General features: G+C 38.8%; 1 protein-coding gene across 19 annotated transcripts in view; it reads left to right on the top strand.

Moving 5' to 3' along the window:
• Positions 1-17029, top strand: part of gphn (gephyrin) — a 209800-nt gene that overhangs the window by 93383 nt on the left and 99388 nt on the right. For all 19 annotated transcript variants that reach the window (XM_018096115.2, NM_001102902.1, XM_018096104.2 and 16 more), the window contains 1 exon segment: positions 8026-8120. In XM_018096115.2, the coding sequence (XP_017951604.1) occupies positions 8026-8120 (95 nt within the window).

The following is a 17029-nucleotide window of genomic DNA, read 5'->3' as shown; positions in this document are numbered from 1 at the left end:
TGCAACAAATCTTTTCTTATCTGGGAGGAGTGACACTGGTGACATTAAGAGAGGGGACAGTCACATTTAGGGGTGGGCATTGGGCATGTCTAATGATGTGGTGCATGTCGATTGACTACATTTCAGGACTCTTGGGAATTACGTTTTGTCTGGGTTTCAGAACACTGACTGGACAGGCAGTTTAGAACCAGATAGCCCGTGTGATAACTGGACTGTCTAGTTTAAAGCCGGACAGTTGGCAAGCCTGTGTGATCCGTTTACTTCACAAGCGCTAGCCCATCTGACCAATCAGATTGTAATATTTTACTGTATTGGAGAAATACTCAGGATCAGCCATTGTGTTCTGGGCAGTACAGGCCTACTTTTCTGACTAATGATATTGCGGCATTCCATAGTATTGGAGAACATTGTAAAGTGTTTTTTTTTTTTGCGGAAGGACTGTTTTCAGGTTAAATTTCTTGTATTTTTTTTTTTCTAAAGCTGTTAGATTTCAGAGCGCAATAACATTAACTTTTTAAATTCTGGTTAAAAATATATAAATGAATAAAAAATATCAAAAATTGTAAAGAAAAATATAATAAATTGGTACCTATTTTTATATTTGTTCCTGTGGTAGTTATGGGGGCTTACATAAATGACTCTCATTTATAATAAAAGGTACAAACTTGGCTCAGGTGCAGAAACCCAAAGCAACCGCCAACATATTGGCTTTTAACAACTGACCGGTGTATTTTACCTGCTGAGTAGATTCTGAATCTGTAGCAAACACTTATTATTTATCAAAAATCACATTTGTGACTTATTTATTAAAAGATCCAAACACCAAAGCACAAACAAATAAAAACCTCAAAATCCTCATTTTTGTAAGAATTTTCATGTACAAACAAAAAAATCGCTAAAACCACGAATTTCATAAAGATTGTTCCATTTTGCTTGGCTTCTACGTAACCTCCCCAGCTTTTAGATGGCGCAGTTTCATAATTGTGGTTTTCTTCATTTTTACAATTAAAAATAATGGAAAATTTGTGTTTTCGAGTACAGGTATGGGACCTATTATCCAGAATGCTCTGGACCTGGGGCTTTCCGGATAAGGGATCTTTCCATAATTTGGATCTCCATACCTTAAGTCTACTAAAAAATCATTAAAACATAAATTAAACCCAATAGAATTGTTTTGCCTCTAATAAGGGGTAATTATATCTTAGTTGGGATCAAGTACAGGTACTGTTTTATTATTACACAGAAAAGGGAATCATTTAACCATTAAATAAACCCAATAGGGCTGTTCTGCCCCCAATAAGGGGTAATTATATCTTAGTTGGGATCAAGTACAGGTACTGTTTTATTATTACAGAGAAAAGGGAATCATTTAACCATTAAATAAACCCAATAGGGCTGTTCTGCCCCCAATAAGGGGTAATTATATCTTAGTTGGGATCAAGTACAGGTACTGTTTTATTATTACAGAGAAAAGGGAATCATTTAACCATTAAATAAACCCAATAGGACTGTTCTGCCCCCAATAAGGGGTAATTATATCTTAGTTGGGATCAAGTACAGGTACTGTTTTATTATTACAGAGAAAAGGGAATCATTTAACCATTAAATAAACCCAATAGGGCTGTTCTGCCCCCAATAAGGGGTAATTATATCTTAGTTGGGATCAAGTACAAGGTACTGTTTTATTATTACAGAGAAAAAGGAAACCATTTTTAAAAATTAGAATTATTTGCTTATAATGGAGTCTATGGGAGACGGCCTTTCCGAAATTCAGAACTTTCTGGATAACGGGTTTCTGGATAAGGTATCCTATACCTGTTATTTAAATACAGGATTTTTTAGTGCTAACAAAAAATCATTAGTGTTAATGATTCGGGGAAACAGACAATTAACAACATTAATAAATCAGGCCTTTAGTGCCTTGCTAAGAATTTCCTTTCCCCATAAATAGGTTGTTGTATACAGTTTGCTCTGTAATAAAAAAAATTAATCTTCGTTTTTATACAATTACAAAAGTTTCCAAGTTTCACAGTAGCAGAAGTTGATAAAGTCCATCAAGTTAATCATTAAATATACTCTATCGACAATGCTCCAGAGTAAGGCAAATAAAAAATGATAAAAACCTTTAAAGATCCAGCCTAAAGGTGGAGAAACATAAATTGTTTTGGCCAGACGACCAGACTTCTTCCTGGATCAATTACTGTTTGATTGTTTAATCAGGGTTATTATTAAATGCCTTACATGGCTTAAAACTTGTCCAATAAATTCTGAACTTTAGCTACTGAATTAGTCACCGCAACCTCCCCAGAATAACTTATTGCACAAACCCCCATTATTTGGGAATAGTGAGCTCTATACTGTAGGTCTCTATACTGATTCAGGGTGTGTTTGTAACAATGATCTTGTCTTCCCAAAGGGTCTCCTTATCTAAGCTAAATTCTTAGGGCTTTTGTTGCACTTGTAAGAGTCTGAAACCACTATCTCTAATTTCCTCTCCACTGCAGCAGAATCAAAATAGTGTAGAACCCAGTATTTTTATTATCAAGCAATGTGTATCACTTTTGAAAAACTTTTGTTTCAAAGCAACTGGATGGAGTCACCCAAACTTCTCAGCCCTGTGGTTGTGCATAAAAAGCAGTATCTTCTCTGCATTCTTCTCCTATAAATATATATATTATCCCCTACAGACTAGCACAAATCGATCTGTCCTCATAGTCTCAAAGGCAAAATGTTATAAAAAATAATAATAATAATAATAATAACATTTCTCCACTTGACATGATATTGGAATGTCCACAGATAGACTAGCTTTTGCCACGAAATTATAGAAGACTCTGAGACTGTGTAGCCTTTCCAGATGGATGAACTTCAGAAATATGTTTATTAGGATTAATAGACAAAATACTACATTTAAGCAAAACTAAATAAGAAGGTCTATATTATTCTATGTCAGGAAGCTCACTGAAATAGATGGGTACCCACCAACCAACTTTAAAAGTACAGGTATAGGACCTGTTATCCAGAATGCTCAGGACCAAGGGTCTTCCAGATAAGGGGTCTTTCCGTAATTTGGATCTCCATTCCTTAAGTCTAATAAAAAATCAATAAAACATTAATTAAACCCAATAGGATTGTTTTGCATCCAATAAGGATTAATTATATCTTAGTTGGGATCAAGTACAGGTACTGTTTTATTATTACAGAGAAAAGGGAATCATTTAACCATTAAATAAACCCAATAGGGCTGTTCTGCCCCCAATAAGGGGTAATTATATCTTAGTTGGGATCAAGTACAGGTACTGTTTTATTATTACAGAGAAAAGGGAATCATTTAACCATTAAATAAACCCAATAGGATTGTTTTGCATCCAATAAGGATTAATTATATCTTAGTTGGGATCAATTACAAGGTTACACTGGTTTATTACTACAGAGAAAAAGGAAATCAGTTTTAAAATTATGAATTATTTGATTAAAATGGAGTCTATGGGAGACGGGCTTTCCGTAATCCGGAGCTTTCTGGATAACGGGTTTCTGGATAAGGGATCCCATACCTGTATAGCACTCCAAGTTCTATAATTTTCCAATCTAGATCAAATTTACTGGGCCATAAAAATAAACTGAGAATAAACTGGTCAACTTGGTTGGACTGTAACCCAAATATAACCACTGGGACATTTGTAAAGGCCTAGGTTCTACTATCCCATTTATTTAGTAGAAAGTACAGTTTCACTGAGTTGGTGACCAATGTTGTGAGCAGAAACTTGTGCCTGTAGAACAGCTTCAGCCTGACGATTGATCTACTGTTATCCCAATTCAAACAACCATCCTCTGCAATGTTTGATCAACCTTCCATTTACATCAGCGTCTAGAGAGATTGGATACTGTGCCATGGGCCTATAATTTTGCTTATGGTGGATACAGGGACATTAATATCTTTGGAGATGGCCTAGTAGCTTTAAGAGTGTCCAAGCTTTCATACAGTTCACCTACCCAGCCTTTCTTTCTTCATTGTTCATTGTGACTCTCATAGACAATTTAAACTGGCTGATTACCTTGTATTCAGTCACATGTTCTTTTATTATATCCACACCAGAGTAGTAAAATAAAACTGCTGATTTGCTCATTATTATGCCTGAACCTCAGATATATTTTCAATAAATAGAATACTGCATAGATCTCTTATCTCTTACAATGACAAAAGCTGCTTTGCCTTGACTTAAGGCTGAGCCAAGTGCTTAGTTACAAAGGCCAATTGTTCACCATGCACTTCCTATAAATAATGACTATGACATATCTGCTATTTCTCTCCTTCACGCAAAACCCAAAGATATACTGGATAGGCCTGGGATTTTGGACAGTTTTTTTTGCTTGACATGAATTTGTTGACTTGCTCTCCTAGTCTCTGATTTATTGTTCTCTGAGCCTAATGCTGGTCCAAAGAACCTGCAGAATTCTCATTAATGAAATCCTGAAAGTGTCATTTCACTCAAGGACAAAATATTGATTAAAATACATAAATTATATATCTGTCTACTTTATGGCAACTGGGAAAAATGTCAGAGTAGGGAAACAGAATAGAAACATGTGCGTTATATTTTTTATATACTAAAGGGCACAACCTGGTTTCCCATATACCGCAGCTTTCTCCAAAGCCCAATAACTAGTGTATGCATGGGAGATAGTCGCCTTAGCCTGCCGATCATGCTGTGTATTGAGGCAATTCAGATTAACAAAGATGGAGTTTATCTCTTTATTGTTACAATACATTTATTAATCATCATTAATAACAATTGAGGGCACCCATTCCGATGGGTGTTTCCATCTAAGTCTTTGGAAAGGTTTTTCTCAGTGTGTGAGGAAGTTGAGGAATTCCCTCCCTGAACCAGTCGTGCTGGCTGATACATTATATAACTTTAAGAAGGGGTTGCATGGCTTTTTAGCAAGTGAGGGAATACAGGGTTATGGGAGATAGCTCTCAGTACAAGTGAGGGAATACAGGGGTAGGGGAGATAGCTCTCAGTACAAGTGAGGGAATACAGGGTTATGGGAGATAGCTCTCAGTACAAGTGAGGGAATACAGGGGTAGGGGAGATAGCTCTCAGTACAAGTGAGGGAATACAGGGGTATGGGAGATAGCTCTCAGTACAAGTGAGGGAATACAGGGGTATGGGAGATAGCTCTCAGTACAAGTGAGGGAATACAGGGGTAGGGGAGATAGCTCTCAGTACAAGTGAGGGAATACAGGGGTAGGGGAGATAGCTCTCAGTACAAGTGAGGGAATACAGGGGTAGGGGAGATAGCTCTCAGTACAAGTGAGGGAATACAGGGGTAGGGGATAGCTCTCAGTACAAGTGAGGGAATACAGGGGTAGGGGAGATAGCTCTCAGTACAAGTGAGGGAATACAGGGGTAGGGGAGATAGCTCTCAGTACAAGTGAGGGAATACAGGGGTATGGGAGATAGCTCTCAGTACAAATGAGGGAATACAGGGGTAGGGGAGATAGCTCTCAGTACAAGTGAGGGAATACAGGGGTAGGGGAGATAGCTCTCAGTACAAATGAGGGAATACAGGGGTAGGGGAGATAGCTCTCAGTACAAGTGAGGGAATACAGGGGTAGGGGAGATAGCTCTCAGTACAAGTGAGGGAATACAGGGGTATGGGAGATAGCTCTCAGTACAAGTGAGGGAATACAGGGTTATGGGAGATAGCTCTCAGTACAAGTGAGGGAATACAGGGGTAGGGGAGATAGCTCTCAGTACAAGTGAGGGAATACAGGGGTATGGGAGATAGCTCTCAGTACAAGTGAGGGAATACAGGGTTATGGGAGATAGCTCTCAGTACAAGTGAGGGAATACAGGGGTATGGGAGATAGCTCTCAGTACAAGTGAGGGAATACAGGGGTAGGGGAGATAGCTCTCAGTACAAGTGAGGGAATACAGGGGTATGGGAGATAGCTCTCAGTACAAGTGAGGGAATACAGGGGTAGGGGAGATAGCTCTCAGTACAAGTGAGGGAATACAGGGGTAGGGGAGATAGCTCTCAGTACAAGTGAGGGAATACAGGGGTAGGGGAGATAGCTCTCAGTACAAGTGAGGGAATACAGGGGTAGGGGAGATAGCTCTCAGTACAAGTGAGGGAATACAGGGGTAGGGGAGATAGCTCTCAGTACAAGTGAGGGAATACAGGGGTAGGGGAGATAGCTCTCAGTACAAGTGAGGGAATACAGGGGTAGGGGAGATAGCTCTCAGTACAAGTGAGGGAATACAGGGGTAGGGGAGATAGCTCTCAGTACAAGTGAGGGAATACAGGGGTAGGGGAGATAGCTCTCAGTACAAGTGAGGGAATACAGGGGTAGGGGAGATAGCTCTCAGTACAAGTGAGGGAATACAGGGGTAGGGGAGATAGCTCTCAGTACAAGTGAGGGAATACAGGGGTAGGGGAGATAGCTCTCAGTACAAGTGAGGGAATACAGGGGTATGGGAGATAGCTCTCAGTACAAGTGAGGGAATACAGGGTTATGGGAGCTCTTAGTACAAGTTGATCCAGGGACTGGTCCGATTGCCATCTTGGAATCAGGAAGGTATTTTTCCCCTCTGAGGCAAATTAGAGAGGCTTCAGATGGGGTTTTTTGCCTTCCTCTGGGTCAACTAGCAGTTAGGCAGGTTATATACTGCCTTGCCAGTCAGTGCACATAGACATCACTAGGACTTGAATTCAGTGCCTTCTTACGAATAGTCCAGTGGTTTATCCACTGGGACATTTCTTCTGGTTTTTAATTTTTAAATCTTTTTATCATCATATTAACCACAAAAATATTTAGAATTTAGACAAAAACCATATGATTGTTCATGCAGAATAATCTGTGAACAAATACAGTGTACACTCGTGTATAAGCCGATCCGAATATAAGCCGAGGTACCTAATTTTACCTAAGAAAAATTTATGGACTTGAGTATAAGCCTAAGATGGGAAATGCAGCAGCTACTGCTAAGTTTCAATAATCAAAATAAATATCAATAAAATGACATTAATTGAGGCATCAGTGGGGTATATAGAAAAAAGAAAAACAATGAATTTCAAATTAAAGAATTAAAGCAGTTGCTTTAATAAATGTGGAATGTAGTGAAAATGACTTATTTTGTTATTTCATTGTGCTCATTACCAGGACTCATTGCAATAAAGCAAACATTGACCTAGCTAGTCACCTCTGCCCTCAGTGATGCCTCTTCTGTTGAGCTTGTTTTTGGGAGAGAAGAGGCAGTGCAAATGGGTAGCACACAATTTCCCCCATGCAGCGTTGGCTATTGAAATATTCAACAGCCTCTGATTAATGGTGGGACGTTGGGTCCCACAACAGCTGGTTGGAGGGGTTGCTATCACAGCCTCATTCCTCAATATAACGAGATGTATGTGGTGCAATAGAGTTTCTTTACTTTCCCTCTGCATATAAAACATTTCTGGATCACCCCCTGTGCCCCAATAGGTTGCAGAGAAAATGAAAGCAAAACTAACTCTCTAGTCTTCATTGTAATGACAGAGGCAAAAGATTCAGCAAAAATGCACTCATTTCCCCATCACTGTAAACTAAAGAATACTAAAAAACTAAAATGCCATTCTTGTAAGGATAATTCTTTTGGTATTTTCATTTATGGGCTCATTAAACCAATAATATAACCCTTTTAATATGATTATTTTGGTTCAGTAGACTGAAATGCTGGAATATGCAGTGAAATCACAGTTGTCTGAATGGGACTTTCTCCCGGCCGCTCATCAGAACATCCTCGGTTGAATGTCTTTTTGTACCCATTGTGGGCAGGACTAGAACACTAAGAGCATTAGAATGTTCACAGTGTTACAGTAACTTGACCAATAAGAACATCACAGGGTTCATAGAAGGAATAGCCAGCCAATGGAAGGGCAGCCAAATAAATTCCTAATTTTTCAGTGCTTTTAAAACGGGAAATATATAAAGCTTTTAATAAATGAACCTTGGTTGTATTAATTGAATCTTTCTATTAACAGGCCACAAGAGAAGTAATAGAACGGGAAGCCCCAGGAATGGCTCTGGCGATGCTAATGGGATCCCTTAATGTCACTCCCCTGGGAATGCTCTCTAGGTAAGGACTGTATGGGTTCTTCTGCTCAGTGCCGCTACGGTTAACAAGTAATTGTTTTTCTTTATCAATGCATTGCACATAATCAAACCCTTGTATTAAAGATCTAATGGTGTCAAGCGAATGCATTAGCCTTCATTAACCCACATCTCTGATATTAAAGAAAGCAGAGAACATATGCCCAGCAATCCCTCATACATCTCTGCTGTTTCTTTAATGTTCCTGCCAATGCCGTTGGCAAAGAAGGCACCAGTGTGCCGACAAGGTGTCCGGTTAAAAAGAGACAAAGATTCACGCCGTATATATAAACCTGCCGCATAGTTCATCACTCTCTCCTCCATCAAGGCTAAATAAAATGTTACGCCAAGGCCTTTATGATGGTGCCAGCTTTAAATTTAAATTTGTGTATCACTTGCCATGTTCATCTTGCGGGGTAAATAGGGGCAAAATAAAGTAAGTTTAATCATATATATATTGCTTAAAGACGAAGGACAGTTGTCAAGGTAATCAGCCAGTTTCAGTCTTCTCCGCCCACTTTTTCTAACCTTTGACCACAGTTATATAGTAAAAACCACTGTGCAAAGTTTGGGGACCCTGGTTTAATAGTGTCTGAATGGCAGCAACTTAAATTTCCCCACTGAAAGTCAGTGAGTGACATCTAATTGGCGGTCGGTGGCTCCGCCCACTTTTTCTAACCTGGAACTGCAGTTACCCAGTGACTAACTCTGCAAAGTTTGGGGACCCTGATGTTATTACTGTGAGAATGGCAGCAGGTTGGATTTCCACTAAGTTAATAGATAAAATCTGATTGGCTGTTCACAGCTCCGCCCACTTTTCGGCATCCAACAATCATCATATTTTCATTCAGGCTGACCCCATGATTCCAAATTGGGGGGTGTACCCTCAAAGCTGTAAGATTGACAGCAGTGTAAAATAATTAGTGTGCAGTGTTTAACCCATGGGTATTAGGAATAAAGATTCTTTACAAATGTTAGTGGCTGATTCTCTCATCCTACTGAAGCTGGATTAAAGAAGAAATTATACCCGCAAACAGTGAAGGTCTCTATAAAAATATGCATTATTATTGGTCATGTGATCTCTGAGGGGGCACACAGCCCATCACTAAATGGCAGCTCAAGGGAAAGGATGTAAAAGGGCAATATTTACTGATATATATATTCCAGTTTGGGGAGATTCTTTAATAGGTCACTTAACAAAATATAAACTTTCTGTTGGTCAAGTATTCATTCTGGGGGTTTAGTTTTCCTTTAAGATGAAGACTTTGATTTGGCCACTGTGGGACAATGCCATTTTTGTTCTTAAACTGCTCCAACGATCCCTTCATTTTGCGCTATGCTACCAGTCTGTATGGTATCTAACTGATCAGCGGATAAAGCCACACCATCATATAATAACATAACATATATAATCTATCCGCAAATATTTTTGTTAATATTTTACAATCTATGTTTATCAAAGAGATGGGTCTGTAAGAAGCTGGATCCGAAAGGTCTTTCCCTTCTTTAGGAATTCATTTTATATTTGAAATAAAACGTGTTAGCAATTTGTTCTCCTGGCTATAAATGTCATTATATAAGTTTGGGGCACCAACCATTGAGATAAAGCAATGTAAACATGGCTTCGCCTGTGATCTGCACTGAGGTTTGTTATGTGAGAAAGTCTCTATTTACTCTGTTTCATTATAACTTCTTTTGTTACTTTATTTTTCAATACTGAAGCAACTTGCACACATACTGCTCTTTTTTGCACCAACCATTAACACCAATAAGGACAGACTTAAAGCTTTGCATCTGGCTTGGGAGCGTAGTCAGCCCCCACCTGAAGCCCTTTCATTGGATTAGTACAACCATGTACCACTTGCCAAAGTCTTCCTGGTTTAAACTACAACTCCCATCTTGCCATGAAAGTCCATGCAGTGAAGAGGTCGGTCTTATGGGAAATGAGTTGTAGCCGCAATAGACTGGTTTGGGAGATTACTGTTCCTGTATATAAATTCCTCTAGGGAAGTCGCATCAGTTACCCAAATATCCTTACATATACTGTATTAACACACAAAATGATAGTACAGCTGCACACTAACAGTGGGGGGTTATGACCTGCACCTCCTTTGTAACGTGCTGTTGGGTTATTAGTATTAGTATAGCTTATTAGTAGACAATAAGGTATATTATCATCCTCATGATAGAGAGGAATCTTGTACATAAGGACATTATTTACATAAGTGACACAAAAACCTGAACACACAATAAATATATGTAATGGAATAAAAAGCTTTTATTTGTTATACATATTCAGTTCAGAAACCATGCATAACAGAAAAACCAACTGCCACTGCAATAAGTGTTATTACAGAGCAAACTCCGAAGATCAATGTGGAGTTACATTTAAACCTCCACCTACGATTTTCATTGGTCTCAGTTGTAGAATCCCTAGCAAGTCCTTCTTCAAGAAGTGCCAAGTTGATATCAGGTCCATCTCCAACTGCAGGATTCTCTCCTACAGCAGGCAAGGGGCCTTCCTCATTGGTCATGTCGGCAGTCACGGGAACATTCCCGTTCCTACCGTCTGGCTCACACATTACAATATTTCTAATATGTTGTCTGCACATAGGGCAGGAACCATTTACCTGTATCCAGGTTTCTATGCACAAGAAGCAAAACTTGTGCTTACAAGGTTCAATGTAGGAAACATCATCAAATGTTTCCAGGCATATAGGGCACTCGGAATCTAGTGCTTCTTCTAATAAATGCTCATCATTAGTTCCACACTGAGGTGGAAAGCTCTTATTATCTATTTCAGAAGTACTTTGTTCTTCTTCCATTTTTAGTTGATCAAAATACTGATATATGGGTTAAATACACAAAAAACAGAATAAAATCGCTAGTACAAACAAACAGGTCTGCACTGTGTTTTGTCCAAAACAAAACTGATTAAAAAAATGCCTGTTTCTTATCTCTGTAACTTTGTCATGACATCAGTGATGATGTCACAATGCTAGTAAAGAGTCAAGACAACAACAGCATTGTGACATCATCGCTGATCTGTGATGATGTCACAATGGTAGTAAAGAGTCAAAACAACAACTGCATTGTGACATCATCACTGATGTCATGACAAAGCTACAAAGATAAGAACCAGGCATTCTTTTAATCAGTTTTGTTTTGGACAAAACACAGTGCAGACCTGTTTGTTTGTACTAGCGATTTTATTCTGTTTTTTGTGTATTTAACCTATTTAAAAGCATTTTGATCAACTAATAATGGAAGAAGAACAAAGTACTTCTGAAATAGATAATAAGAGCTTTCCACCTGAGTGTGAAACTAATGATGAGCATTTAGTAGAAGAAGCACTAGATTCCGAGTGCCCTATATGCCTGGAAACATTTGATGATGTTTCCTACATTGAACCTTGTAAGCACAAGTTTTGCTTCTTGTGCATAGAAACCTGGATACAGGTAAATGGTTCCTGCCCTATGTGCAGACAACATATTAGAAATATTGTAATGTGTGAGCAATACGGTAGGAACGGGAATGTTCCTGTGACTGCCGACATGACCAATGAGGAAGGCCCCTTGCCTGCTGTAGGAGAGAATCCTGCAGTTGGAGATGGACCTGATATCAACTTGGCACTTCTTGAAGAAGGACTTGCTAGGGATTCTACAACTGAGACCAATGAAAATCGTAGGTGGAGGTTTAAATGTAACTCCCCATTGATCTTCGGAGCTTGCTCTGTAATAACACTTATTGCAGTGGCAGTTGGTCTTTCTGTTATGCATGTTTTCTGAACTGAATATGTATAACAAATAAAAGCCTTTTATTTCATTACATATATTTATTGTGTGTTCAGGTTTTTGTGTTATGTAAATAATGTCCTTATGTACAAGATTCCTCTCTATCATGAGGATGATAATATACCTTATTGTCTACTAATAAGCTATACTAATACTAATAACCCAACAGCACGTTACAAAGGAGGTGCAGGTCATAACCCCCCACTGTTAATGTGCAGCTGTACTATCATTTTGTGTGTTAATACAGTATATGTAAAGATATTTGGGTAACTGATGCGACTTCCCTAGAGGAATATACAGTAATCTCCCAAACCAGTCTATTGCTGCCTAGTTTACAACTACAACTCATTTCCCATAAGACCAATCTCTTCACTGCATGGACTTTCATGGCAAGATGGGAGTTGTAGTTTAAACCAGGAAGACTTTGGCAAGTGGTACATGGTTGTACTAATCCAATGAAAGGGCTTCAGGTGGGGGCTGACTACGCTCCCAAGCCAAATGCAAAGCTCTCAGTCTGTCCTTATTGGTGTCAATGATTTTTTCCCCAAACTTTTATATAATGAAATTTATAGCCAGGAGAAAAAGTTGCTAACAAGTTTTATTTCAAATATAAAATTAACTCCTAAAGGAGGGAAATACTTTTTGACCCAGCTTCTTACAGACCCACCTCTTTGATAAACGTAGAGTTTAAAATATTAATGAATATAATTGCGGATAGATTATCGAATATATTGCCCAAAATTATTTCTCCACAACAGAATTGATTTTTGAAAAATAGGTCAGGAGTGAAAAATATTCAAACTATTTTGAATGTAATCTACAATGCAAAGAATTGTGTAGTTCCATGTTTATTACTGAGCCTAGATACAGAAAAAGTCTTTGATAATATTTCCTAGGATTATTCAATTAAATGTTATGATACATTTGGCTTTAAAGGTTTATTTATCGCCTTACTAAAACAGATCTGTTCTGCACCTAAAGGAAGAATAGTAGCAGCTGGAGAACAATCCAATACTTTTGATCTTTCTAGAGGTACTAGTCAGGGTTGCCCTCTCTCCTCATCATTATTTAATATCTTAATGCAGGGATCCCCAACCTTTTATACCCATGAGCCACATTTAAAGGGAAAAAGTGTTGGGGAGCAACACAAGTACGAAAAAGGTTCTTGGGGGTGCCAATAAGAGCTATAATTGGCTACTTAATAGCCCCTATGGGGACTGGCAGTCTACAGAAGGCTCTGTTTAGCATTATACTTGGTTTTTATACAACCAAAACCTGCCCCCTTACCAGAAATTCAAAAATGAGCACCTGCTTTGAGGCCACTGGGAGCAACATCCAAGGGGTTGGGGAGCAACATGTTCCTCACGAGCCACTGATTGGGGACCACTGTCTTAATGGAACCTCTAACCCGTGGATCTGCTCAATACTGCCAAACAAATAAATAAAAATGATCATTTACACACAAAGTAATTCCAGAGAAATAGAATAATACGTACAACATTTCTGTAAAGCATACAGTAACTACCCAGGCCTTATACCTTGTACTGTAATATGTTTAATCAGCAGTGCTCTCAATACAGAAAATAAAACTGATTTTTCTTCTAGTTTCATTGGCTTTATAAAGTTTTAAAATATCCGAGTAAACAACTGTATATTAAATAACCATAACTGTTGTTTTCTCTTAATGCATGTTCAGACCATACCGCTGCTTATAAGATTCAATCTATAAAGTTGCTTTCAGGAAGAATTCCTGAGAAGAATCATTCCTAACACTAGAAAGGGAAGTTTGAGAACAAACTTCATGTTGGGTTAAAAAATGTGAAATCTGATCTGTTGTTGGCTCCGCCCACTTTTTCTAACCTTTAACCACAGTTATATAGTAAAAACCACTGTGCAAAGTTTAGGGACCCTGGTTTTAATAGTGTCTGAATGGCAGCAATTTAAATTTCCCCACTGAAAGTCAACGAGTGACATCTGGTTGGTGGTTGGTGGCTCCGCCCGCTTTTTCTAACCTGGAACTGCAGTTACCCAGTAACTAACTCTGCAAAGTTTAGGGACCCTAGGATCCTAGTAGCTAGAGAACGGCAGCAGTTTAAATTTAAACCATTAAAGTCAATAGGTAAATTGTGATTGGTGGTTTTTCTAACCTTGATTCGAAGTCACATAGTGAAAAAATAGTGGGCACCCTGGCATAAATAAAGTGTGAGAATGGCAGCATTTTAAATTTAAACCAATAAAATTCACTGGATGAAATTTGATTGGCTGTTAGTGGCCCAACCCACTTTTCCTATTTTTAAACTGCAGTACCCCAGTGACCAACATTGCAAAGTTTAGGGACTCAGGCATAAAAATTGTGAGACTGACAGCATTTTACACTTCACCATTGAAAGTAAATAGGTGAAATGTGATTGGCTGTTATTGGCTCCACCCACATTTTTCTAAGTTTAACAACCCTGGAATTAATACTGAAATAATGGCATCAATTTAAATATAAACCAATGAAATTTAATGGGTGGAAATGGATTGGCTGTTGGTGGCTCCGCCCACTTGTCTAACCCTGAATATGTAGTCAGCCAGTGACTGACTGTGCAAAGTTTGGGAACCCTGACATAAATAGTGTGAGAGAGGCAGCATTTTAAATGTAAACTAAAAAAATTCAACAGGTGAAGTCTGATTGGCTGTTGGTGGCTCCATCTACTTCTTAAAACCTAAAATTGCAGTCCCCTAGTGACCCTGCTGTTAAAGGAACAGTAACACCAAAAAATGAAAGTGTATACAAATAATTAATATATTATATACTATTGCCCTGCACTGGTAAAAGTTGTGTGTCTGCTTCATAAACACTACTGCAGTTTATATAATAAGCTGTTGTGTAGCCATGGGGGCAGTCATTTAAATTGAAAAAAGGAGAAAAGGCACAGGTTACTAAGCAGATAACAGATAAGTAGCATAGAATCCAATTGTATCTCTTCTTATGTAACCTGTGCCTTTTCTCCTTTTTTCAATTTAAATGGCTGCCCCCATGGCTACACAACAGCTATTTCTATTAACTACAGTAGTCTTTCTGAAGCAAAAACACAACTTTTACCAGTGCAGGGCAACAGTACATAATATTTTAATTATTTTAAAACATTTTTATTTTTTTGTGTTACTGTTCCTTTAATACTGTGAGATTGGCAGCAGGCTGAATTTCCCCATTGAAAATCAATAGTGAAAATCTGATTGGCTGTTGGTTGCTCCACCCACTTTTTCTACCGCTGAATCGCAGTTATTTGGTGACTAGCTCTGAAAAGTTTGGGGACCTTAGTATTAATATTTAAAGAATGGCAGAAGTTTAAATTTAAACATAAGAAGTCTATAGGTGAAATTTGATTGGCTGTGGTTGGCCCTGCCTACTTTTCTAAACTTGGAACATAGTCACCCAGTGACCAACTGTGAAAAGTTTGGGGACCCCGGTATTAATACTGTGGGAATGGCAGCAGGTTAAATTTCCCCATTGAAAAACATTACATAAAAACTGATTGGCTGTAAGCGGCTCCGCCCACTTTTTCTCTGCTATTGCGGGCAACTCCGAAATGGCTTTCCGCTGGAGTTGCCTGCAGGAGAAACTTCCTGTGACTTCGGATTACCAAAGCGATGCGAAGGGCTTTCCACCGGCGCCGCCTATTGTTGCTGGTGGAAAGCCATTTTGGAGCAGTGAGCAACTGAACCGATCTGTGGGTTCTTACCCTAAAGGAAAAAAAATAAAACATACAGCAGTTAATATAGATATCTGTTTTGATAAAAAAAAAACCCCAGTACATGTTTGACCAGCTTTAACCTTCAGCCAGAGCCAGAGTCAACTGAACCATTAATAGCACAATGCAAACATGGTAAGGACAGGTAAAACCCCTATAACTTAGCCCTTATTTTGTACAGAGAGGTAACATAAAACTTGGCTTCCCCTTGCACTAAGCATGATTGAACAAAATCCTTATGAAGGTTGCAATGCCTTTAAGTCCGCAGTCATTGGAGCATGCCTAGGCCTTGCACAGGTGATACATCTTCAGTAATAATGCCTTGGTTCTCATTTGTGCTATCATATTGTTACAGGAATGTGCCATTTGGGTATTTATGTTTTGAAACTGAACGATAAACCACTTCTGCACTGCAATAATATTGTAATGAACAGTTATGCAGTCAGCTGTTTTGGTTATCCCAGTTTACAAGGTACTTTTTCCCCTACATTTCTCTGGGTCAGCATTTCTTTGTGCCTGTCCCTTAGAAAAACAGCAGGGAAGGAAGGTAATCTGCAAAGCTCAGAGAAAGGAGCATGATTTGTAGCTAAGGGGGAAGAGAAGCACTCATTTCTAGCGAGGGCAGGGAATAAAAGTGACTGCAATATCGCCGTCCTAAAGAATAATCATTGAGCGCAGTGTAAAGCTTGCTTCATTGTTAGTGTTTCCAGCATATTATTGCAGTGCTAATCAATGAGCATAGGGTTATTATCAGTGCTGTGTCATTGTACATGTAACCATGGCTTGGCAGGCTTCCCTTCTCCTAAATCACTTTTTAGCCAAGACTTTGTTTGGCCTGATGTTTTGTGCTATCCTGTAGTATAAGTCAGGGTGGAGCTTATATTTTCAGAAGTATTTGATGCCATCATGGCAGATGGAACAACTTCAGTGTTCTCTGCCAATAGGGTGTGGACATAGTATTATAGAAGTAACTTAGGTTTAAAAAGACACACATCCATCAAGTTCAGCCTTTTTATCTAAATGGGGTTAAGGTGGGACCTATGTATCATGTATTCTGGGAATGCTCCCGTATCCAAAGGTACTGGAGGGCTATTTTAAGAATTTATACAAACAAAATTTGCCCTCCTGAATATGTGCTTACTAGAATTGTGCCTGATGGGCCACATAGAGCCACTGACGCTTAACCCATACTAGAGGTTATTCTATTTACTCCTATTTTCTCCTATATTATGCCAAAAAGGTTATTTTATTAGTATGGAAGGAGACCAGACCACCAACCATGACACAGTGGAACAAAAAGCCATAAATGAGGTCCTTCCCCTGCAGAAAGCTAAGTACATAGCCACAGGGTGTCCAGAAGAATT

This window comes from Xenopus tropicalis, chromosome 8 (genome assembly GCF_000004195.4).
Source record: "Xenopus tropicalis strain Nigerian chromosome 8, UCB_Xtro_10.0, whole genome shotgun sequence".
Taxonomy (NCBI): Eukaryota; Metazoa; Chordata; class Amphibia; order Anura; family Pipidae; genus Xenopus; species Xenopus tropicalis.
The sequence above is the reverse complement of the archived record's forward strand: the minus strand, read 5'-3'. Positions and strand labels throughout refer to the sequence as shown.